Below are 24020 nucleotides of genomic sequence, written 5' to 3'. Positions count from 1 at the left end.
ATAAGTCTTTTTCAAATCTGCCCAGGTACATGGCCGCACTACAACACTTTAACCCCGGGACTGTTATTGAATGAAGGTGTGAGCGGAGTCCGGACAGACCCGAATATATTTTCAACTATGTGTTCTGGTCATTTAAACCAGCAATTGATGGTTTTGTGCATTGTCGTCCTGTTATTAACATAGACGGTACTCATGTCTATGGAAAGTATGATATTAAGCTTTTGATTGCAGTTGCAGTAGATGCCAACGGGCAAATATTTCCACTAGCTTTTGCCATATGTGCCAACGAAAGTGAAGAGATATGGACGCTTTTTTTTAACCACTTGAAGCAGACCGTTGTTAAACAGCGTTCAGGTATTTGTCTAATATCTGATCGGCATGGTGGTATTTTAAGTTCTGTACGTCACTTGCCTGAATGGCAGGAACTATATGCATACCACCGTTACTGTGTGCGTCACCTGAAGGCCAATTTCCAGAAGAAATATCCTGACAAGGCGTTGTATGACTTAATGTGGCTGGCTGCAACTGAGCACCAACAGTGCAAATTCACGAGGCGCATGGAAGCGATTTGGCAGTTAGAACCACGAGCCTATACTTGGTTGATAGGGCATGAGTTTCACATGTGGACATTGCATGCTGATGGCGGCAGACGATGGGGAGCCCTCACTACAAACGTGTCGGAGTCATTCAATGGCTTGTTGAAGTCTGCCTGTGGATTGCCTGTCACTGCCATGGTCTGCATGACATTCAAATAGAGTGCGGAGAGGTTTGTTGAAAGGCATGCAGTTGCATCAGCATTGATGGACAGGGGTGTTCAATTTATGCCAATACCCATGAGAAGATTTGAAAGGTCCAGGAGGCGAGCACAATGGCATTCATTTCTTTAGTACGATCATGAACGAGGTGTTTTTGAAGTTAAGACCGTTATCCGCGGACACCGTGGGAATAATCTACAGACGGTGAATGAAAATAGAAGGTTATGTTCATATGGGAAATGGACCATCTACCACATGCCGTGTGCACATGCGTTGAAGTGCTTTCAACAAGTTGGATATGGGGAAACAAACTATATTGATAGGCAATACAGTGTTGCTGCATACATAAACACGTATAGTGGGAAGTTGCAGCCATTAGGTGTTGAGCATTATTGGCCGCCGGAACCTTTTAAGATGGTATGTAACAAGGACTATTTGCGCAAGCTGCAAGTGCAAAAGAGAACGCGTATACAGAACCAAATGGATATTGGTGGCACCGTTTATACGCGTAAATGTGGCATATGCTCGCAAACAGGACACGACCGTCGTAAATGTCCTTCAGGTGGTGTGCGTGGCGGTGGTAATCCGGCTCCTGGTGCAAGTTCGTCGAATGTACCCAACTATCAAGGATACCCCTAGTCTTTTATTTTGGTATTGTTTTTTGTAATACATGTTTTTACTTGTGTATGTTGCAATATATATCAAATAAAATTATGTTCCACAATTTGAAATGAGTGAAGAAAAAGTTGTTTAATTGTAGGAAATGTAATATGTAAAGCGTGGTTTGATAGTTTCATATGCGCAACACAAGCACTTAAACTTAACTTGCACTTCAATTAAAATAAAGCATTACTATAGCACAAACACAAACATAATAGGCCAACATAATAAAAATACATGAAATATGAAAAATACACTAAACACATACAAGAAAATATTTAGTCCCGGTTGCGATTTATTCTCTGCTCCAACCACTTAAATCGTTCTTCGATTCGTTCTTTTTCTTCTTCTACCTCTTTCAGTTTTGCCTTCACCTCTGCAAGTTCCCGTTTATATTTTTCTTTTCGTTCCTTTTGTGCTTCACAATTCCATTGTGCTTTCCATTTTTCTTCTCCCACCTCCTTCAGTTTCGCCCTCATTTCTACAATAATTCTATCGCTTTCTCTTTGTTTTTCCCGTTGGCATAAACACATATTATGAAGAAACTGCAGTTGTTCTCTGTAGCATTCCTGATAACATGGTTCATCAACCCATTCCTGAAAATCACAAATAGGTTCGCCGGAAACCTTGTATAACTGGTTCATACAGCACCAGTAGCGGCGTCCAACTTCACCATCGTCCCAACAATTTTGCATCGAGCATTCTTTTCCACAGTTGCACTTTGGTGCACGAAGAGGTTGAGCCATTTGATGAAATATTTGCTTTTAGTAAAAAAAACCTTACTTTTAATGAAATATTTGCTTTTACTAATTTTTGAGCACACAAAATAACTATAATGATGCCGTTATTTATAGGCGAGACAAAATACATAAAGCGTAGTATAGTACTACGTTTTATGGAGTTGTCTTGTCGTTCTGAAAAAGATGAAAACCATGTGAAAAAGCTGGTTTATCGCAGAAAAATTTAACACATAAAGCGTAGTATAGTACTACGTTTTATGGAGTTGTCTTGTCGTTCTGAAAAAGATGAAAACCATGTGAAAAAAGCTGGTTTATTGCAGAAAAATTTAACACATAAAGCGTAGTATAGTACTACGTTTTATGGAGTTGTCTTGTCGTTCTGAAAAAGATGAAAACCACGTGAAAAAAGCTGGTTTTAGTTATCCTTTGTGCAGTGATGGTTTTAGTTCTATTGTTTGTTTTTCTGTGTACTGCTATCCTTTGTGCAGTGATGGTTTTAGTTCTAGTATAGTACTACGTTTTGCAATGTTTGGGTTTCTTGTGTACTGTTTAAGTAAAACTGTTGTTCAAATGCAATTAAAATATAAATGTTGTTAAACTGTTATCGTTATATACATAATGCACTAGTTACACAAACTAAAAACCTAAGTAAATCAGTGAGTCCCGCAGCCTGTGTGCTTCAGTGCTGGTGCTGGCTTGAGTCGCATCCCCTGTCGCCCGGGTTCACTATCTGGATCATCATCATCAAGCCGCCACTTTATGTGAGGATGTGCAGCAACATCGACAACACAACTGGCAGGATCAGAAGAATAGGCCATCGGGCCGTCAGCAATCTACAAAACAAGTACTAAACTTAGCATGTGACAAAGTATATTTGTATTGTACGTGTTAAGTCAAAAAATATATTCCCACCGTGGTCTCGTCAGCCTCCTGAATATACGCATCAGTGGTGTCCTCATCAAAGCATGTAGTGGCCTTAAAGATGGGCTGGGACGATGCCTTCATAAGAAAGTTAAAAATTAATTAATGGCAGCTCATTAAGGAAAAAAAACAAATTGAAATTTTAAAGTAATACAAACATACCTGCGCCTGTGATAGATCCGCATCAACCGCCGGGGATGAGGCATAACTCAACTTACGCCCACCATCCACGTCCCGGGTGGGCCAATCCTCAGCTGCGGTAGATGGGCATGCAAAGTACTGGTCTACATCCCCGTCGAATGTACCCGTGATCGACAATGCTCCTGACGGGGTGACCTGCGATGCTGGCAGAGATAACTGAAGGTTGTACGAAGGCATGCTGCTGGAAGGCACATCTTGTCGAGGTATATAACCCGGCTGATCTTCTCCAAGCGCCACAACTCCAAAGTCCTCATCATGTCCCTCAACAGGTGGGTCGACATGTGTCTCAACGCCCCCTTGCTGGGGACCACCTCCTCGCCGTCCCCCGCGACCCCGTGGAGCACACATACCTCGTGGGCTACCCCTCCCTTGTGCCCTACCTCTGCCTCGTAGGACACCCCTACCCCGATGGTAGTCCTCTGGCGCCGCATACTGAGCCTCGTGGTCCAACCTCACGGCATCTCTCGCCTGAAACAGGGTCCGACGAGCCAACTGTGTCACCCGCCGGCCATAGTCAAAGACTGTAGGGATGTCGGTATGCTGCTGCATCTCCTGTCCCAACTGGTAGAGGTGATGATGCCCAATAGCCTGTGAAATATTTAAAATATTAATTAAATAACGCAATATAACAATTATACGATATTAATAAGCCAAAAAACATACCAGTGCCTCGTGTCTCCCGGCGTATGGTCTGTAGAGCTCGACAAGTACATGAATAGGGTTCCCGATAATCAGTCGGGTGTGACGGCGGTACCATGATGCATATATATGAATAGTGGCCTCCTGGGTAAATGTAGGTGCTGGCGGAATACGGTCAGCTCGGTGCTCCTCCCAAATAAGGACCTGCTGCTCTAGCCATCCCATATATATATCGTCCAGCCTGGCATGGTCATCCCGCTGATAGTGTATAGCCACCCATCCAGGATCCCTAGGTATAGGCTGGGGATGGTGAAACTGGCGAAGCACACGCTCTGTGGCATGATACTCAACCATATCGAAGAAGATCATCGGGACGAAGGTGCTCTAAAGCATTCGATCGACTGAGCAATAAAAGGGCAGCTGAGCTACCAACTCATCGCTGTATGGCGTCCAGATGAACTGCCAAATAATAACATAAAAGTGAGTATGCGCAACACAACTCAATTTAAGCAAGTAAGTGTAGGTACATATCTACCTGTCCGTCCACCAGCATATCTAGCACATCCCTGATAAGGGGGAGATTATGATGAGCATCGGTCCCTCGGTAGTTCCCACCTAGAATCTTGAGGGAGAAACGGATAAGACTTACCAGGCGTAAGTGCTGGTAGAGGTGGCTGCAACGACATGATCCGCTGCCAGGCCCAAACCTAAGATAAAAGGTTGATGTAAAATTTATGAGTCATTTCGACCATATAGAATTCGGAGAAATGAACAGAGTATTCGAAAATGTTGTCACCTGTAGGAGGGGTAGAAAACCACATATGTCCACCGCTGGGCCCATGCTCGCCCGACACATGCTCCTATACAGGTATGCGAGAACAGCAGCACCCCAACTATACTGGGGTAAACCATCCAACTTCTGAAGATGATGGAGAAAGCGCATATTCACTTTACTCCCCGAGGTGTTCGGGAACAAGACACACCCGAAAAGCAAGAGCAGCGCCAACCGCGTGTACCTCTCAATATGGAGATCCTCCGTCTCGCCGGTAATGTCTGGGTGCAAAAACGCCATATGATCTCTGATGGCTGACAAAGCAACGCGACTGCCCCCAGCGTCACCCTGAGGTCTATAACCAGTAAAATGCATCATCATATCCAAATATTGTGCACGCATCATGGATCTAATGTACTAGGGCAGTGCTACGGCCCGTCCATCTACGCGCAGCCCGTACAAAACCTGAACATCCTCCAGCGTGATGGTGGCCTCTCCAGTGGGCAAGTGAAAAGTGTGCATCTCCGGTCGCCACTGCTCTACCAAGGCCGTGATGAGAGACCAATCAAGCTGCATCCGTCCAAGCTCAAAAATCGTATAGAAGCCCGTAGCCTGTAGGCGCGTGACTACGCGGGCATGGAAAGGATGCTCCCCGATGAACTCCCATAAATCGTCAGGTCTCCTGGGGCGGAGAGGCTGCATCGATAGCTATCCCTCCCATACAAATGAGGACCTATGGTCGCCCTGCAACACTAGTAGCTGATCCTCGGCAGGTCCGGGATGCGCAGGCGGAGGAAAGTCCATGTCGTCTACTATAATTTAAACAAAATTAATTGTGTGTGTTAGCTTAATAAATTAAATAATTAATTATGTTTAAAATTGGATTGAATAATTATGTACGGGTTCCAGGCTCGATATTTGAGGCCCGGTAGCACCGAGTTATCCTTAATTATTATGCATGTTAATTTCAACATTTTTAGAATTGTGCCTGTTAGCTTCATAAATTAAATAATTAATTATGTTTAAAATTAGACTGATTAATTATGTATGGGTTCCATGCTCGATATTTGAGGCCCGATAGCACCGAGTTATCCTTAATTATTATGCGTGTCAATTTCAACATTTTTAGAATTGTGTCTGTTAGCTTAATAAATTAAATAATTAATTATGTTTACAATTGGACTGAATAATTATGTATGGGTTCCAGGCTCATTTTTTGAGGCCCGGTAGCACCGAGTTATCCTTAATTATTATGCGTGTCAATTTTAATATTTTTACAATTGTGTGTGCTAGCTTAATAAATTAAATAATTAATTATGTTTACAATTGGACTGAATAATTATGTATGGGTTTCAGGCTCGATTTTTGAGGCTCGGTAGTACCGAGTTATCCTTAATTATTATGCGTGTCAATTTTAACATTTTTAGAATTGTGTGTGCTAGCTTAATAAATTAAATAATTAATTATGTATACAATTGGACAAAATAATTATGTATGGATTTCAGGCTCAATATTTGAGTTAATTTTACAACATATAGGAATTTATTACTTTTGTAAGTTTATTGTTATAATTAAATAATTAATTTTGTAAAGTGTAATTGGATAGAGTTTGCAGTTACTACATACTTAAACTACATAGACTCTACGTTAAAAGGCTCTACATTTTACTACGCTAAAAGGCTCTATATTTTACAACACTAACAGGCTCTATATTTTACTACAGTAAAAGGCTCTATATTTTACTACGCTAAAAGGCTATTTATTTTACTACGCTGAAAGGTCACTATTACATATAAAAACAACTAACATAAAATACAAATATGAACAACAAACAAAATAAATAATATTAATTTTTTAACAATACAAATAATTTATCAAATTTTAATAATTTTTTGTACCAAAGATAATAAATCAATCCGGGTATAAATAAGATACAAATTTAAACACAAACATAACACAAATTAACATGAAAACACATTAAACAATACAAATATGCATGTACTATATGAGTTTCGACATAAACAAAATTGAAATACCTCGATTTATTTTTTTAAAATTTGATTGAAATCGAATTTTTGCACCCGAAAGAAGGAATCCAAAGCTTGTCTTGTATGTGGGACCTACACTCCTTGCTCTTTAGGTGACGGGTGGGGCCCATTTTTTTTTTTAAATTTTGACGCGGGGGGAGGGGGTGGGGGTGGGGGGACCAACAGAATCGAAGGTTTTTGGTTTCCTTCGGTTCAGTGGTCCAAGGAAGAAGAAGGGGTTATATTTTATTGAAGCTGTTCGCAGTATTATACTGCGTTTTAAGTAAAACGCATTATAATACTGCGAACAGCTTTAATAAAATATAGCTGGGCCCAACATCTTAGTAAAACGTAGTATAGTTGCGATTTAGTAAAACGCAGTACTATACTGTGAATTACTTTAACGGAAATTTTGCCGTTAAAGTAATTCGCAGTATAATACTGCGTTTTACTCATTTATGTAACTTTTTTTTTAAAGTAATACAAAAGTATTTTTTGTCCAAAAAATAATTAAAAAAGTTTCGGACTCGACAACTTGTTTCTCGTACTCCAGAAGGACCACTTGTATGGAATTTTTTTATTTTATTTCTACAGCTCTTTGGACCACTATGATAAGATTAACAAATCTTGAAAAGAATACAAGTTTTATCCACGGCCATGTAAAAGAATTTACATCATGTATGAGATAATCATAAGTAAATTTCTATGATAAATATTAATTGATAATATTATAAAATAACTAAGTAATTTACTATGAGAGGATAAACTACAAAATTACAGTAAAAAAAATAATGTGAATTCTCCTGGAAATTATTTGGGTTGATCAGAAAAGGGCAGCTTGGACTAACTTACTAATTATAAGCTCTAATAGGTAGCTCGTCACAATCACCTTTTAATAGGTAGCTCTTTTATCCCCTAAAGTAAGATTTTTCAACGAGAACTCAAATTAATCGAGCGTGAAAGCGAGTACTGCCGGACACCTGGTGGAAAATAGAAAAAAAATAATTTTCACCGGCATCCATAGGTTTGTTTTTGACAATTTTAGTTGTTAAAATCATGATTTTGGAGAACTCAATTTATAATCTTTACCAATATAGACGCTCATTCAGTTCTGATAGTAGTGAAAGAAATATATAATGACTTATTCTGATAGTTCAGCTTAATTAATTCAAGAGTAAGACTAAAGCTCAATTTTTTTAATCTAGCACAACGTTCTTAGATTATTTTTTTGTGGTAATTATAAGGTTCTTAGATTTATAGTTTTTCTTATGTGATTGTAATTTATAATTTATTCATTTGATTTAGTTTTACTTATGTCTGCTTCACATTCATAAAATTGATTATTGGTTCTTGTTATGGAAACAATTACTTGTAGAAATAAAAGTTGAACAAACAATAACCCGTCCAGAAAATAAAAGAAGAAATAATGATTAGCAAACTAGGAAAAGAGCTAGCGGGACAGCCAAAAATACAAAAATAAGTATTTTTTACAAGATTCAAAATATTTGATTTTTAGTGTAAATTCAAATATAAAATCTTCAAATATAAAATCTTCAAATTTAAAATATATATATATATATATATATATATATATATTCGTTAGATAAAAATTATAAGTCATAATAATTAACAATTCGAAAATATAAAAGGCATATGCAAAAAATTAGGGTAAAATAAAAATTTGTTTCACTCTCTAAATAGTAACTTCATCACATAAACGGAGATAAATGGAGTAATTATTAGAGTAACATAATACTACTAATATACTTAATATTTGATCCTAATGGATGAATATTAGAGTTAAAGCTCTTATTTGCCCCTCGGACTAAATGAGGAAGATTCATGCGCTGACTACGGAAGATTACAAAATAGTAGTAGTACTAGGTAGCTGTAGTTTTAAGCTGTAACAGTGCCCCCATGATGTTTTTACCTTAGTTTTGTACTACGTTTGTCAAAAAATTCATGGTTCTTAATGATACAGTAACAACTACACAGTCACTTCACAATGTCCTCTCCAATGGTTACTCGACAACACATCCCTACAACGTAACGAATACTCACTCTTTGTTTTAACTTTTCCAATGCAGACTGTTTCTTCCTTTCCCTAGGAGGTCGTTTGGTAGAGTCTTTCAGAGAAAATAAGATATTAATGCTTTATTTGGTATACTTTTTGTATAACTAATACAAACATTACTTATGCACTCTATTTGATATTATCCTATGTATAGCTAATGCATAAAAAACCATGACATTAGCTATATAAAGGCTATTAAAGCATGCATTAGCATGATTAAAGATAAAATTATCCTCGAAGTCCCTTAAGTTAAAGAATATGGAGGATATTTTTGTAAACAATTAAATTTCTTAAAAATTATGCAATGCATTTTAATTTTTAATACATCACACCAAACAATGCATACGAAATAATCTCTGTATAACTAATGCTTGCATTACTAACCCATGCATTACTAATGCACCTTATTTAACATTATTCTTATACGCCCTACCAAACGACTCTTAAAGATTCCTTCCTCTTCTTGGTGCGTCTTCTCCATATATGTATGTACTCTCTATTATATATACCAAGCTGCGTAATATAAGTATAGTCACCCTATATATATTAATTCTCCCATATACTTAGCTTCCTTATTACTATATTACTTTAATCTTCTTCTCTAACTGCTTGACTCCTAAAACGCACAAAGATTGCAACTATATGTACCACCCGGTGAATAACCTATTACATTTACTGAACCTTGATTTCCTTATTGCACCTTTTTTTCCTTGAAGAATTAGCTGCTTTAATACATAATTAGGGTTTCTTCTTCACTTTTTGGTTGCAGTACTCCAATATAACATATCCGCAGATTCATCAGATCTTAAAGGCTGTGAGTTTTAACATTGTGTTTCTCTAGACTTTTTTTTTCTCCACATATCTATCCTTATATATGGGAGCTACGTTTAAAGAAGGGGTTCGATTGAATTCTCTTAATTATATCAGTTTTGGCCTGAAATATACATACATACATATATATATATATATATATATATATTTGTATAACATTCTTGAATTCTCTTAACATAGAGGAAGGTTTTATTGTTTCGACAAAGGTTGTTCAAAAATTTTCAGATTATAATTTCAGGTAATTTGTCATTTTTGCTCTTTTGACTTGTTAGATTTCATGACTTCTCCATTGATATGTATATATATAGGTTTTGTGAAGTGACTTTAGATCCGCCTCGGATGGGGAGGGGTGAGAGGCGGATGTAGTGTAATGACTACGAGATCAACTAGACCTATAACTTTTGACGCAGAGTAAAAAATTATATTTAAAATTTTATTAAAATTGCAAAAATAATATATATGAACCCATAACTTTAAAAATATAATGGGTTCAATATTAAAAATATTAAAATTGAACCTATAAAATTTAAATCCTAGATCCACTTCTGGGAGGGGTAGGGTTGAGATGAAGCGGATCGAGAACAAGATTAGTAGGCAGGTCACTTTCTCAAAGAGAAGGTTAGGTTTGTTGAAGAAGACTCACGAGATCTCCGTCTTGTGTGATGCTGATGTTGCTTTGATTGTTTTCTCTGCCAAAGGCAAGCTCTTTGAGTACTCCACTGAATCCAGGTTAATTCCTACTCTTTTCGTTTATTAATTCTTTTCTTTTTGGTGTGTTTGAGAGTACTTGTGTATTTTTTTTAAAATATAAATTCACCTTAAAATTTTCTGTTAATTTGTAGCATGGAAAGTATCCTCGAAAGATACGAAAGTTACTCATATGCTGAGAGGAAGTTGAATGCAAATGACTCTGAACCTAAGGTGTTTCACATTCATTTCCCACAATTATTTACTACTAGTACATAACTTTTTCGTCCTCTTCATGGCTTGCAATCGTAATAAAAGAAAGAGCAACAGCACTCACCAATCCATCAAATGAGCTAGAACTTGATTCTTACACATGTTTTGATAGTTAGAGAAATCAAGAGAAAAGAAGGGGCGGTCGAAGAAAATTCTTATATTTCAATAGGATAATATATAGTAAGTGACAAGGAAAGAAAGAAGATATACTATCAACGTGGATAGTCATTTTCTTGTTTGATCCATTCATTTAAATTATAAGTTGTTGGGCTCAACCAATTCGAAGATATTATTAACATGACGTGATATTATCCGCTTTACGTCAAACTCGTATGGTTTTCTCCGAACGTCTCACACCAAAGAAATCTCTATACCTCTTACTCTTGTATGTGCATCTCCAAGCTCGTAAGGGCAAGCAAACCGAGCCCCAAACCATCACTCAGCTACCGCCATACTCGTCTCGTAGGACCTGGGCACGGGTACTAATTGTTGGTTGTCGTGCCTCAAGTATCCCGAAGATACGGTTTTCCCCAAAACCCTCACACCATTAAAAATTCCCTAAATCTTATATGTAGGTTCCTAATCTTTTCAGCTATCAATGCAGTTTGTTCGCATGCCCAACATAAGTGAAGGAATTTGATGTGTGTTATGTGAAGTAATAATGACAATTAATCTCGTAATAGTACTAAATTGGTAGGAGTATAAAGCTTCATCCTTAAGATGCTATGGTTAGGTTGTCCATGGCAAAGGCATATAATTTTATAGAGATATATACCATTTTTATATTTTTTTTTCTTCTCATCTTGTTTACAAGTTTTTGATTTCTCCGTCTGTTTTATTGATATTCTTATAGGTTTTATCCGTGAACATTCAAATCTGGTGGATATTATTAGCTAACTTTGCAACAGATTAGTGAAAAGAAGATGAAGACGGTTATCCAATTAAACTGAATTTTTTCTTAAATATTCACATCCCATGGCTACTTTTTAGTAAGTTATTGCACTTGTCTTAATTTGTATCAAACTACTATGTTTTTGTTTTAGAAAAGCATTTTTTGGATCCAAACCTAGATGTCGGAGGAAGGTCGCGGTAGGTGGAAAGCATGAAAAACAGTCTAAATATGATGAATCCCGTGAATATATACAGGGATTTAATGGAACCACTATCAACTAATTGAGATTAAGGGATATTTTATCGACTAATTGTGAAGGTTAGATTTAAATTCCCCTACTGGCTAGTATTAGATTTTGACAGATAACACATGTACAATATATAGGAGTCTGTTTAACATCTACTGTTCAAGTGGATTTATTTAGTTAATTAAAATATATAAGAGCAGCCAAGAAATAATTAAAGGAAAGCAGTAAATTGCGCAGCGAAGAAGAAAAGGGCTTTTAAGATTATAAAATTTGATGTATGTTGAGAAGAATAGATTGACAACAATAATTTATTTATAAACATGATTTTCCTTTTGCCTCATGATTTCACAGCAAAACTGGACTATGGAGTACCCAAAGCTCATGTCAAGGATTGAACTTCTACAAAGAAATATAAGGTAGCTACCTACTTCACTTCTTCTCAAGCAGAAGGGAAATCCTTCTTGATGCGTTACAACCATATCATTGTAATTTAACTCGTTGGTGCCTATGTTATATACATATTTTTCATGTTATTAGTTTCAATTATTATATATGTACAATTTCTTATAGTTATATCTTTTAAATAATGCAAAAACAATCACTCGGTTATGTGGATGCAGGCATTATATGGGAGAGGATCTGGATTCCTTCTGTCTGCGAGAGTTTCATGGTTTAGAGCAACAACTTGATACAGCTTTGAAGCGAATACGCGCCAGGAAGGTCAATATCAATCACATTAATTAACCTCGATCCCTTTTTCATATTTTATTTTCCTTCTTAAATACTAGTTAATTGCCATCATTTGGAATATTGTGTATATATCTCAACGAATATTATATGTGTGTTGCCGCAACTCTTTTGATATCAACAAGTCTATCACTTGAATTTGCAGAACCAACTGATGCATGAGTCCATTTCCCAGTCGCAGAGAAAGGTCAATTATATAAAAATATCTCGTGGTAATTGAAAATATGAAGTTGATTTCAGTTATGGTCATTGAGCTTTATCCACTACAACAATATGATAGAAAACTAACTATTCTGTATCAAATTGAAGTAATGAGAATTTGTATAATAGAACAATAGAATCACGAAACTACTTATGTCACACTAAAGTAACTGAACAATATGTGAATTGTTCGGATAATATATACGACTGAAATGTCAAAATTTACCGTGCTGAATAATAGTTTGGTTTCTTCTTTTTTGGTTCATCTAAATGTTCCTTATAAGTGTCTTTTATTTTACATAAAATATGGGTTGTTTATGGTTTTATATGGGGATCGATCTTCTTAACTTTCTCTCTTTTGTATTTTCGGATTTGCATATTTAAAATCAAGTGCGGAATAACATAAAAGCCCACTATTCCCGTTTCTAAACCACCCCACCACATGGAGCCGCTGGATGGCAAGATTCCGGCGCGTGTAGAACACCAGAGAGATCCCAAGGCCAGTACGAGTCAGACACCAGAAGGAATTCCAACGAAACTCTCTTATGCTAACACCATCAACTCCACACCAAACCCAACTAAGCAAGAGCAGGAATCAGTGATAGTGAGAAGAACAACCCATAATGGCATGCCAACGGTGATTTTTAAGACTAAGGATTACTATGGAGTCATGGTTGCGGAATGCAGGAGAACGATTGTGGGGAGATTTCTGAAAACCCGCCCCCAAATTGAAAAAATTAGGTCGAGGTTCTTGGAGAGATTTCCATTAAAGGGCTCGTTCAAAATTGGAGTCTATGATAACAACAATGTATTTCTAAACTTCACAAATGATAGAGGACTATAGCTCGGTGTGGTATAGAAGATCAGTGGACATTGAAGGAAATCAAATGTGGCTACAGAAATGGAGCCCAGACTTCAAACCAGAGGAGGACATGCCCATAGTTCTGGTATGAGTTAATCTTCCTAAATTACCTTTCCATCTACATACATGGCACTATGTGAAACAAATTGTAAAAGATGCTGGCACTCCGCTGGAAATGGACATAGCTGCACGAGGGAAAACTAGGCCTAGTATGGCTAAGGTGAGAATAGAGGTTGATGTGCTCAAACCTTTGCTAACTAGTGTTTGGGTGGGAGATGAAGATGATGACTCCCCTCTAAAAGGATTCGAGCAGAAATTGGAGTATGATAATGTACCAAAATATTGCAAACACTGCAAGAAGCTGGGACACTCGATGATGAATTGTCGAGTCTTGGAGAGAAGAAGAGCTAATGAAATCAAGGAATTAAAGGCAAAAGACAGTGAAACAATTGCAGCAGGAAAAAGCTTAGAAAGGGACAGAGTTGTAGTCGAAATGAGCAAGGGAGAACCAAATGCAAATGACAAACAGCAGCAGGGAAATCAAGTCAGGCAGAAGGAAGTAAGCAATGAAGACAAGATTGATTACAACAAAGATAATGAGAAGGAGGAGGCCAAGGCATCTGTTAATAAGAGAACAAAGCAAAAGAAGGGCAAGAAGGAGAAGAAAATACCAAAGAAAAGAAGCAAAGTGATCTTCAAAACAACCTAAAAGAGGACCAAGAGCAGGGAAATTCTGAAGCAAATACCAATCCAAAGTGTTAATGAAAATACTGATGAAGTTAATGAAAATGGGGAAAGCTCAAAAGTAGGGTAACAAGAGGTGCAACAACAGGGAACCAACTCACCAGGGGAGAATGACAATAAAGATGTTAACTTATGTCATACACCTCAAAGTAGGAGGCCTCAAAACACTGAACTGGAAGATGAACAAGTGACAAAGCAGAACGACAGCATTCAAAGGGTGGAGGAAACAGAACTAGACACATCCAGTGTTGACACAACCATCAGAAATCAGTAAGGAATCCACCGAGTTGTGGAGTTGAATGGGGGTCACAATATGCCACAAGAAAGAGACAAAGAAGAACTAGGCAGTGTAGGAGACTCTGAGACAGTAAAAGAACATGCAAAATAAGGTTTTAATAATTCAGATCACAAGATGACAGGAAGTTAAACAAAGACTGCTTACCAACTGAAAGAGGAAGAAGTCAGCAGAGGAGGGAAGGCAGAAACCAAAGGAACAAAGAGATAACTCCCCCTACACAGAGGAAGGGAGTAACAAAACCTTTAAAAAATTGTTTTTTATGATAAGTGCGATCTTCTGGAACATCAGAGGAGTCAAGTCGAAAAAGGCCATACATAGACTAAAAAATCTAATCACTATCAACAAAGTTGCTTTTGTAGCCATTATGGAGCCGTTTGTTCAGAAAGAGAAGATTGAAGGATACAAAAAGTTTTTGGGATTCCATCAATGTTTCTCCAATGACAATGGCAAGATATGGTGTTTCTGGAAAACAAACTGTCAAACAACTATGATTACAAATGAAGACCAACAAATAACAATAAACATCAGTGAAGGAGGAGAAGGCAATGGATTGTTTGTAACTGCTGTTTATGCTAAGTGCACTTCTACTGAAAGAAGCGTGCTTTGGCATAGTCTAGAAAGGTTAAATGCAATGGTGAATGGCCCATGGTGTGTGGGAGGGGATTTCAATTCAATCCTAGACACAAATGAGAAATTGGGATGAAGGTCATATAGAATCAACAAAAGCATTGATTTTTCTAATTGTATGAACAATTGCGAGCTACTAGATGCTAGATATGTAGGGGTTAATTTTACATGGTGCAACAATAGAAGACTTTCAAAGAGGATTTGGAAGAGATTGGATAGGATCATGATCAATGACCTATGGCTTCAGAAATTTCAAAACAATAGTGTTAGGCACCTTGTTAGAATTGGCTCTGACCATAGGCCACTTCTCATGAAGTGCTTCAACAATCAACAGGAACCTTCAAGTACTAAAGATTCATGGAATTCTGGACAGATCAAAGTGGTTTTCATGAGGTAGTACAAGAAACATGGAACATGCAGGTCACAAGTAATCCAATGTGGTGATTACAACAGAAATTGAAGGCACTTAGCAGAAGATTGGGTGTATGGTCAAAGGAAGAAATTGGGGATGTACATATGAAATGCAAAGAATGGGAAACAGAAGTGCAGATATTGGAGGAGCAAGAACTGATCAGTAATGATGAAAGAACAAGACAAGAACTGAACAAAGCGCATGCGGAATATGTCAGCTGGCTAGCTATGCAAGAATCAAAGCTCAAACAAAAGGCTCAACAAAAAATGGTTTGAAGCAGGAGATTACAACAACAATTACTTCCATAGTGTGATAAGAGAGAGAAGGAGAAGAATGAAATTGAAAAAGATCAAAAATCATAGAGGTAACTGGATTCAAGGAGATGAAAATATCAGTACTAAAGCAGCCATCAGACATTTTAAGAAACTCTTCAACCTTAGGCCAACCAAGGAAAATAGGAGGATCCTGGAGTGCATTCCTACTGTAGTCATACAAGCAGACAATGAGTTTTTGACTTCAATCCCTGGAGAAATGGAAGTTAGAGAAGCTTTCTTTACTATGTGTCCTAATAGTTCAGCAGGTCCTGACGGATTCAGTGGGTTATTCTACCAGAAATGTTGGGAAACTATAAAGGAAGATGTCATACATTTCGTGCAATATTTCTTTAACGGAGGTCACATCACCAAGTACTTCAATCATACATGCCTGGCATTGATTCCCAAAACAGACCCCCCCCCTCCACTTTCTCAGAAATGAGACCTATAAGCATGTCCAAATTCTCTTTAAAAATAATTTCAAAAATTCTTTCCATGAGGTTGAATCTGATGCTTCCTTCAATTATATCAGAAAATCAGAGTGGTTTCATAAAGGGTAGATCTATAACATAAAATGTGCTTATGGCACAAGAAATTATTCAAGGAATCAATCAACCCAACAAAGGTGGTAACATGGCTATCAAATTGGATATGACAAAGGCTTACGACAGACTGTCGTGGTCTTTTCTTACCTCTGTGTTACGAAGATTTGGGTTCAATGAAGTGTGGATAGATATGATATGGCAATTGGTTTCAGATGTATGGTACTCAATCATCATAAATGGAGCGAGAAAAGGATTTTTCACATCGTCTCAAGGACTCAAACAAGGAGACCCAATATCTCCTTCATTGTTTGTACTCGCTACGCAGATGACATTGTAATCTTTACGGCTGGTTGCTCTAAATCAGTTCGAATGATTATGAAAGTGGTGAAGAAATATAAAGCGGCATCAGGACAGCTTGTCAATCATGATAAAAGTTGTTTCCTAACTGATCCTAAACCTCACCATCAAGAATAAATAGAATGAGAAGCACGACAGGGTTCTTGAACAAAGAGTTCCCATTTGTGTATCTAGGCTGCCCTATATTTGTCGGGAGGAAGAAGATACCTAGTCTCCAAGGTATCTAAAAGGCTTAACGGATGGCAAGGGAAGATGCTATCACATGGAGGAAAACTAACTTTAGTTAAACATGTTTTGCAGGCAATTCCAACATACACCCTTGCTGCGATGAATCCACCAAAATCTACTTACAAAACACTAGAAAGATACCTTGCAAATTCCTTCTGGGGAGCAAACACTGACAAGTCCAAATACCATTGGAGCTCTTGGAAGAATCTGTGCTATCCCAAGGAGTAAGGGGGGATTGGCATCAAGTGTCTTCAAGACATTGGAGACACATTCACAATCAAAAGATGGTGGAGTTTCAGAACACAGCAAAATCTATGGACTAACTTTCTTAGGGCAAAATATTATTCTAAAGGCCACACAGTGGCATTGAAGGGGGCAGCTAAGCAATCACACATTTGGAGATACATGATGAAGATAAGAGGTAAAGCAGAACCTAACATATTTTGGATGATCAACAGAGGAAATTGTAGCTTATGATGGGATAGTTGGACTGGCAAAGGACCCCTAGCCAGCACTTACCCATCATACTCAAAGTCTTCCAAGCCAATGGTGAAGGACTTCATTAGAAATGGAAGTTGGGATCAGTAGAAATTAAGGAAAACACTACCAGACAATCTGGTTCAGCAGGTACAAGCAGTCACTATTAGAGATCAAAGCAAGGAAGATTATGCAATATGGGATCTGGCAGCAGATGGAAATTTTACCAACTTCTCGGCCTGGCAGATTACTAGAAGGAAGAAAGTTCCAAATCCAATACTCTCAAAAGTCTGGAATAGGAACTTACCAGCAAAGATCTCTATATTAGCATGGAGGTTAATGCAAAATAAGCTCCCCTTCCAGGATGTTTTGATCAGATTTGGAAGTCAAACAACATCAAGATGTGTATGTTGCTTAGTCACTGAAAATGAGACTATACAACATAATTTTATGGAAAGCCAGCCAGCTAGATATCTCTGGAGAAAATTTGGGGATCCGTTGGGGTTTTTTTTTCAAATAAATACTGTTAGAGGCACAATAGTCCAATGGTGGAATGTTAGACCAAAAAATGGTGTTCACAAATACTTGTTACAGATCACACCCATACTAATTGTATGGGAATTATGGAAAAGTTAGGGTGCATATAAATATGGGAATCAGAAGAAGTTTTTGACTAGGAACATGGAGCACAATATCTATTGGAACATCAAAGCAGCATTGGGGATGTCCTTCCCCAATTGTCCTGTAGAGTGGCCTTGGTGCAAACTATGTGAGGATATTGAGAAGCTCAAGCACGTACAGAGAATTCTCCCTGTAATTTGGAGGCTGCCGGAACAAGGAACTGTCAAAGTGAATACGGATGGAAGCTACATGGAAAATAAGGGCAAAGCAGGAATTGGAGGAATCTTAAGGAATGAGGTTGGAGATTTCATTGCAGCTTTTTCCATACCAGTGCACTGTTGCAGCAATAATATGACTGAAGCTTTGGCAGCAAGAGCTGGGATTCAGCTATGTCTTAGTCGAGGTATTAACAATATTGAGCTATAGATGGACTCACTACTCATTGTGGATATGCTGCAAAACAGGAAAAAGCAAAATGCCAAAATGAGGAAGATCATTAAGGAGATCATACAGATTTTAGATCAAAATCGAGTAAAGGTTTCCCACTATTACAGGGAAGCAAACCAAGTCGCAGATGCTTTGGCAAAACACGCAACAACACTAGATAATGCGACCTTCTATGAAAGACTACAACAATTACCTGGTGTCGCAAAGGGTCCATTCCAATTAGATAAATGGAAACTACCAAGTTTTAGAAGTAGATACGATAAAGGCCAATTTTTTTGTAAGTTGAACATAGAAAGTTCAGGAGTCCTTTTGTCCATAGGCTCCACCCCCTTTTTGAACAATGGTCTGGTACACCATTCTTGTGTTGTATTCTGTTGTAACTCAAAGGTTTCGGCCTAGTCCCCCTCTTTTATTACATGAAATACAACACCTACATTGCCAAGGTAGGGTAGATTTTTAAAAAGATATTTGACCTTCCTATCTTTTGTATTTCTGAGCCGCATAGTTAATCTACTTTGACATGATAATTTATAAATTGTATAATGACTTTATAGCTATAGTTAGTGGTGGCAAAATGGTTAAAGAAAATAGTTAATCACTCATATTATCCACTAAAAATGGGTTGGATAATGAACTTTTAAAAACAGGACAAATATGGATAAGAACCATATTATCCATTTAGAAAATGGATAACCAAACATACTTTCCATCTTCTCTCATCTTCCAAACATAATCTAACTCTTTTTCTTTCATACCCAAGCACAAAAATGGCTAACACCTCTGAGAATTCTTTATCACCACCACAAGAAACAACTTCCACACCTTCTACCACCCCTTAAACCATACCAACCTCTAAGAAAAATAGGGTAAAGATGATGGCTCGCAAGGTTGTCGTTGGTGGAGAGCAGATCAAGAAAATAAACAAACATTTGAAAGCGAAGAGGGAAGAATAACCCCAAAAATCTGATGAATCTTTCAAATCTACTACTGAAGGGGAAGAAATTGTTTCTTCTAAGATCGAACAGATAACATCTAGCCCTAAAGTCACTCTTGAAACTATGTCTGAGGTTGCTATAAATTTGGAGAATAGGTTTGTGCTGGTAAGACATATAGTAGTTGTTGAAAGGTCTGGAAGGGTTGGTGGTAAAAATTAAAAAGAAAAAGAGAGTGAGGGTGCTCGGAGTACTATGAGGGATAAGGGAAAAGGAGTGGTTGGTTCTTCACCCACTCATGTTGGTCTAACTAAGGAATCAGGTGCTATGGTAGTTTGGGGTGAGGAATATGCTGGAATAGAGGAGAGTGAGAAAAATAGGGGATATGGGTCTGAAGAAGTTGCTGAGGGGCTGGTTCAACTAGGGAAAAATGTAGATGAACCTGTTCCATCTGAATAGGAGACCCTCGAAGGCCTACTGAAAAGGGTGACTGAAAGTTACAATCCAAAGAAGAAACGAAGTTTGGGAGTTAATACCCTTGGCACTGCTAGAGCAAATAAGAAAAGGAAAGCTACCTCTTCTATCCCCGTAGAAATTCCTCCCACAAGAGTAAAAGCTACAAGGAGTCAGAAGAAGAAGAGTGAGGCTGAACTGGAGAAAGCCTTAGAAGAAAGTAAAAGAAAAGTTGTTGCTAAGTGAAAGAAGAAGATGGTTGAGCCTGTTGAGGTTGTTAAAATTGATGAGATGAACCTGGTCCTTCGAAATGAAGATAAGACAGAAGAAGTGGATGTTCTAACTCCTAACGCTAAGAAATCCAAGACTTCCACAAAGAAGTCTGTTTCAATGTCAAAGTCAAAGTTCGTTGAACCATCCTCTTTGGCTAAAAGAACCAGGTCTGCAGTGAAATCAAGAAAGGTGAAAATGGTGGAGGAAGAAGAATGGAGTGGTGAAGAAAAAGAAGAATCTAATGTTGAGAAGGACAAGATGGTTAAGTTTGGGTAGAGAACCATTTTGAAAGGTAGGCTCCTCAGGGATTTGGAGGAGGAAGGAATGCTACTGCTGCTAGAGAAGTTATAGTTGTAAGGTTGGAAAGACATGGTCCTTCAATGGATGGACGGCTGGCCAGAACTAAGATTGTGGAGTTCATGGCTAACTATGAGATCAAAGATGGTAGGGTCACCAATGTGGTCAAGGGGGTGATAGTGACTTTTGATGATAAAGAACTGGGAGAAATGTTAGGTATACCTGTTGAAGGGTACAATGATTATAAGAAGCTTAAGTGCCCAAGTCTAAAGAATCTTCCTATTGCCCTTGCCAATACTAGGAAATTTGGTGACAGTGAAGAGGAACTTGAGCCCAAGGCTATTTACAAAAGTGTGATGAACCACCCCACAAGGTGTTGTTCGAATTTGTTAATAAATGTGTGTTGACAAGGCAGAAAATGAGGCACATTGCTACATTCGTGGACCTGGTCCTTATGGATTGTTTGGATAGTGGAAGGCGAATCAATTGGCCTGGATTTTCATCCAGCTTCTTGACATGGTTCTAAATGGCACCAAGACTCATGCCATACCTTATGGTTTTATTCTCACGGCAGTATTTGCATATTTCAAGGTACCCATCAAGAAATAGGAAGTTGGTACAAGTAAGGATTATTTTGGGGAAAACACTCTAACTACTTGTGATTATGAAGTTCAAACCATTTCCAAAGAACCTGGTTCATCCAAGAAGGTACCAGTGAACAACAAAGTGCGAGCTTTGGTGCAAGAAAGTGGGGCTAAGGATGCTGAAATTGATAGGCTGAAGAAGAGGTTGGCTGAAGTGGAGACTGAGAGAGATGCTCTCAGAGCTGAGCTAGCAAAAGAGAAGGAGAAGAATGATGACATTCTTCAGGATATGCTGAAATTGCTCCAAGTTAAAAATCAAGAACCTGGTCCTTCCCAGCCTTAAGCCTCCTAGCCTAGTGTAGATCAACCAGTGACCCAGTTCGAGATTTATTTTGTTTCTTTTGCTCATGATCCAGTGTTCTTATTTTTTTAATGCTTTGTGGTAGGATCTTATCAATCAATGAAATTCACTACCTTTTGCTCTAACTATTTGTTGATATTTCTTAGATGGCTAATATCTTTAGATTGATAGATGATGCTTAAATCCATGATTGCATTTGAAGTAGCCCTAGTGTCCATGAGTAATTTCTATTAAAATTTGGTTATCTCACATAATTATGTAACTTTTCGATAATGCCAAAAGAGGGAATAAGGTTGTGCTTTTACTTTGGAATGTGATGTTTATAACCTAATGAACCTGGTCCTTGATGATTAGTGACTTTAGAAAGAAAAAATGTTCTAACTTTTTTTTGATGTTGAGCTAATTTGAAACAGGGCCTCGCTTATGAAAAGCAAAGAGTTTGTCATCATCAAAAAGGGGGAATTTGTTGGCCCAAGTGAAGTTGGTTTTGAAGATTGACAAAGGAACTCAAGCAAGAATCAGGACGATCCACAATGTACACATACACGAGCGAAATTAAGCATAAGGGATGAACGTGAGTGAGATAAGCTTAACTTGTTATATCTAATATTTCTTGATCGAAAAGGTTGCATAATTGATAAGGAGAAGGACTCCTTACTCAAAGAGAACACTATCCAAGATAAGGAAGGAGTTAGAAGTTGAAGTTAACTAGAACTCTTCCACCAAGGAAGAGTAGCATCAAAACTCTAGTTATTTTCTACTCTATTAACTCTAAAAATCGAAGGATGTTCTCACATTACAGGCACGCACAAAAGCTGAAGTTAAACGTGAGTTGAGAGCAAAATAGCAAGGCATTTTGCAAGCAATTCTTGTGTGATTCAAGTGTGCGAACATGAAGCTACATGAACCAGATAGAAGAACCAGCTCCAAGTGTATGTCTTTTATTCTAGTTCAATTGTAATAGGTGTTTTTATATTGTATCTTTGATCAACTTTATCTAGAAGCAATTGTAATAGGTACTTTGATTATTCAAGTTAGAGTTAACTTGAAGTTGTCGCAATAGTTAGAGGCTGGTTGCCACAACGGGATTAGAGGTAATCTTTAGGTTTACAAAGAGTCTTTGTAAATGCTATTTTGGCTTATTGATTTAGTGAAGTGTTGAGGAAAATCCTACTGAGTAGTAGGTCGTGGGTTTTTCACCTTTTGAGCCGGGTGTTTCCCACGTAAAAACACTTGTGTTATTTACTTTCTGCATTTATTATTTTTGCAACAGTAGGTTAAGGAACACATAGAAGAACCAGGTCCTTCTATAATCTATGCACGCGAAAATTGAACACCACACAAATCATTCCCCCCTCCTCTTGTGTGGCATTGAAGTATAAAACATCAGCTTTTAACTAAATCAGCTACAAAATGGCCAGCGATGATATAATTGCAATTATTACTTATTTTATATATTAAATGATATTTGAAATACAAAAATAACGGTATAATGGAGGGAATTGAACCTCCAAAATCTCTCTCTCTCTCTCTCTCTCTCACACACACACACACACATAAATACATACATACATACATATATATATGTATATATATATACACATACACACTAAACCAGATAGAAGAACCAGTTCCAAGTGTCTGTCTTCTATTCTAGTTCAATTATAGTAGATGTTTTCATATTGTACCTTTCAGTTTTATCTAGAAGCAATTGTAATATGTACGTTGAGTATTCAAGTTAGAGTTAACTTGAAGTTGTCGCAAAAGTTAGAGGTTGGTTGCCACAACGGGATTAGAGGTAATCTTTAGGTTTACAAATAGTCTTTGTAAATGTTGTTTCGGCTCATTGATTTAGTGAAGTATTGAGGAAAATCTTACTAAGTAGTAGATCATTTTTTCACCTTTTGAGCCGGGTATTTTCTACGTTAAAATACTTGTGTTCTTTACTTTCTGCATTTATTATTTCCGCAACAGTAGGTTAAGGAACACATAGAAGAACTAGGTCTTTCTATAATCTTTGCACGCGAAAATTGGACACCACACAAATCACTCCCCCACCCCCTCCCCCTTCCCTCTTGTGTGGCAGTGAAGTATAAAACATCATATTTTAACTAAATCCGTTAAAATGGCACGTGATGATATAATTGCAACTATTACTTATTTTATATACTAAACGATATTTGAAATATAAGAATAACGATATAATGGAGGGAACTGAACCTCCAAAATCACACACACATATATATACATACATACATATATATATATACACACTTTTCTTTGTTTCTTATTTATTTTATAACTATATATGTAAACATGTAGAAGTTTCTATGAAATGTATTTACAACGAACGAGGTATTGTGGCTTAATACATCTCGAAGTTTGTTTTCTACTTCATTAGACACTAAATAATACTAAATTAAAGATGTAAACAAAAAAGTAACAGGTCATCAAATTTTCACAACTATTAGTTTACTGGTGAATTCAACTTTATGAGGTTATTTATAGCATGCTATATAGG

The 24020-nt window shown here is 37.5% G+C and overlaps 1 protein-coding gene across 2 annotated transcripts; it reads left to right on the top strand.

Annotated features, from left to right (window-relative positions):
* The first annotated feature begins 9731 nt into the window (after positions 1–9731).
* Positions 9732–22655, top strand: LOC107816025 (agamous-like MADS-box protein FUL-L). 2 transcript variants are annotated; one of them, XR_001654847.2, is made up of 6 exons: positions 9732–10349; positions 10463–10541; positions 12071–12135; positions 12340–12439; positions 21913–22073; positions 22302–22655. XR_001654847.2 is itself a non-coding variant. In XM_075249594.1 (6 exons), the coding sequence occupies exons 1-6, from the start codon at positions 10186–10188 to the stop codon at positions 21924–21926; spliced, it is 489 nt and encodes a 162-aa protein (XP_075105695.1). In that variant the 5' UTR covers positions 9732–10185; the 3' UTR covers positions 21927–22655. The 2 variants fall into 2 exon arrangements, 1 of the variants encoding a protein (XP_075105695.1); XM_075249594.1 differs by adding an exon at positions 12612–12678 and having other exon boundaries at positions 21913–22655.
* The last annotated feature ends 1365 nt before the right edge of the window (positions 22656–24020 follow it).

This window comes from Nicotiana tabacum, chromosome 3, assembly GCF_000715075.1.
Source record: "Nicotiana tabacum cultivar K326 chromosome 3, ASM71507v2, whole genome shotgun sequence".
Taxonomy (NCBI): Eukaryota; Viridiplantae; Streptophyta; class Magnoliopsida; order Solanales; family Solanaceae; genus Nicotiana; species Nicotiana tabacum.
Note: the sequence above shows the minus strand (reverse complement) of the source record. Positions and strands in the feature narration are given on the sequence as shown.

What these genes read in the sequence shown, in the direction of transcription:
- LOC107816025 (XM_075249594.1), top strand. Translation starts at nt 10,186, where the DNA reads ATGAAGCGGATCGAGAACAAGATTAGTAGGCAGGTCACTTTCTCAAAG. An exon ending in GAGTACTCCACTGAATCCAG is followed by an intron (nt 10,350 to 10,462) that starts GTTAATTCCTAC and finishes GTTAATTTGTAG; the next exon opens with CATGGAAAGTATCCTCGAAA. An exon ending in CTTCTACAAAGAAATATAAG is followed by an intron (nt 12,136 to 12,339) that starts GTAGCTACCTAC and finishes ATGTGGATGCAG; the next exon opens with GCATTATATGGGAGAGGATC.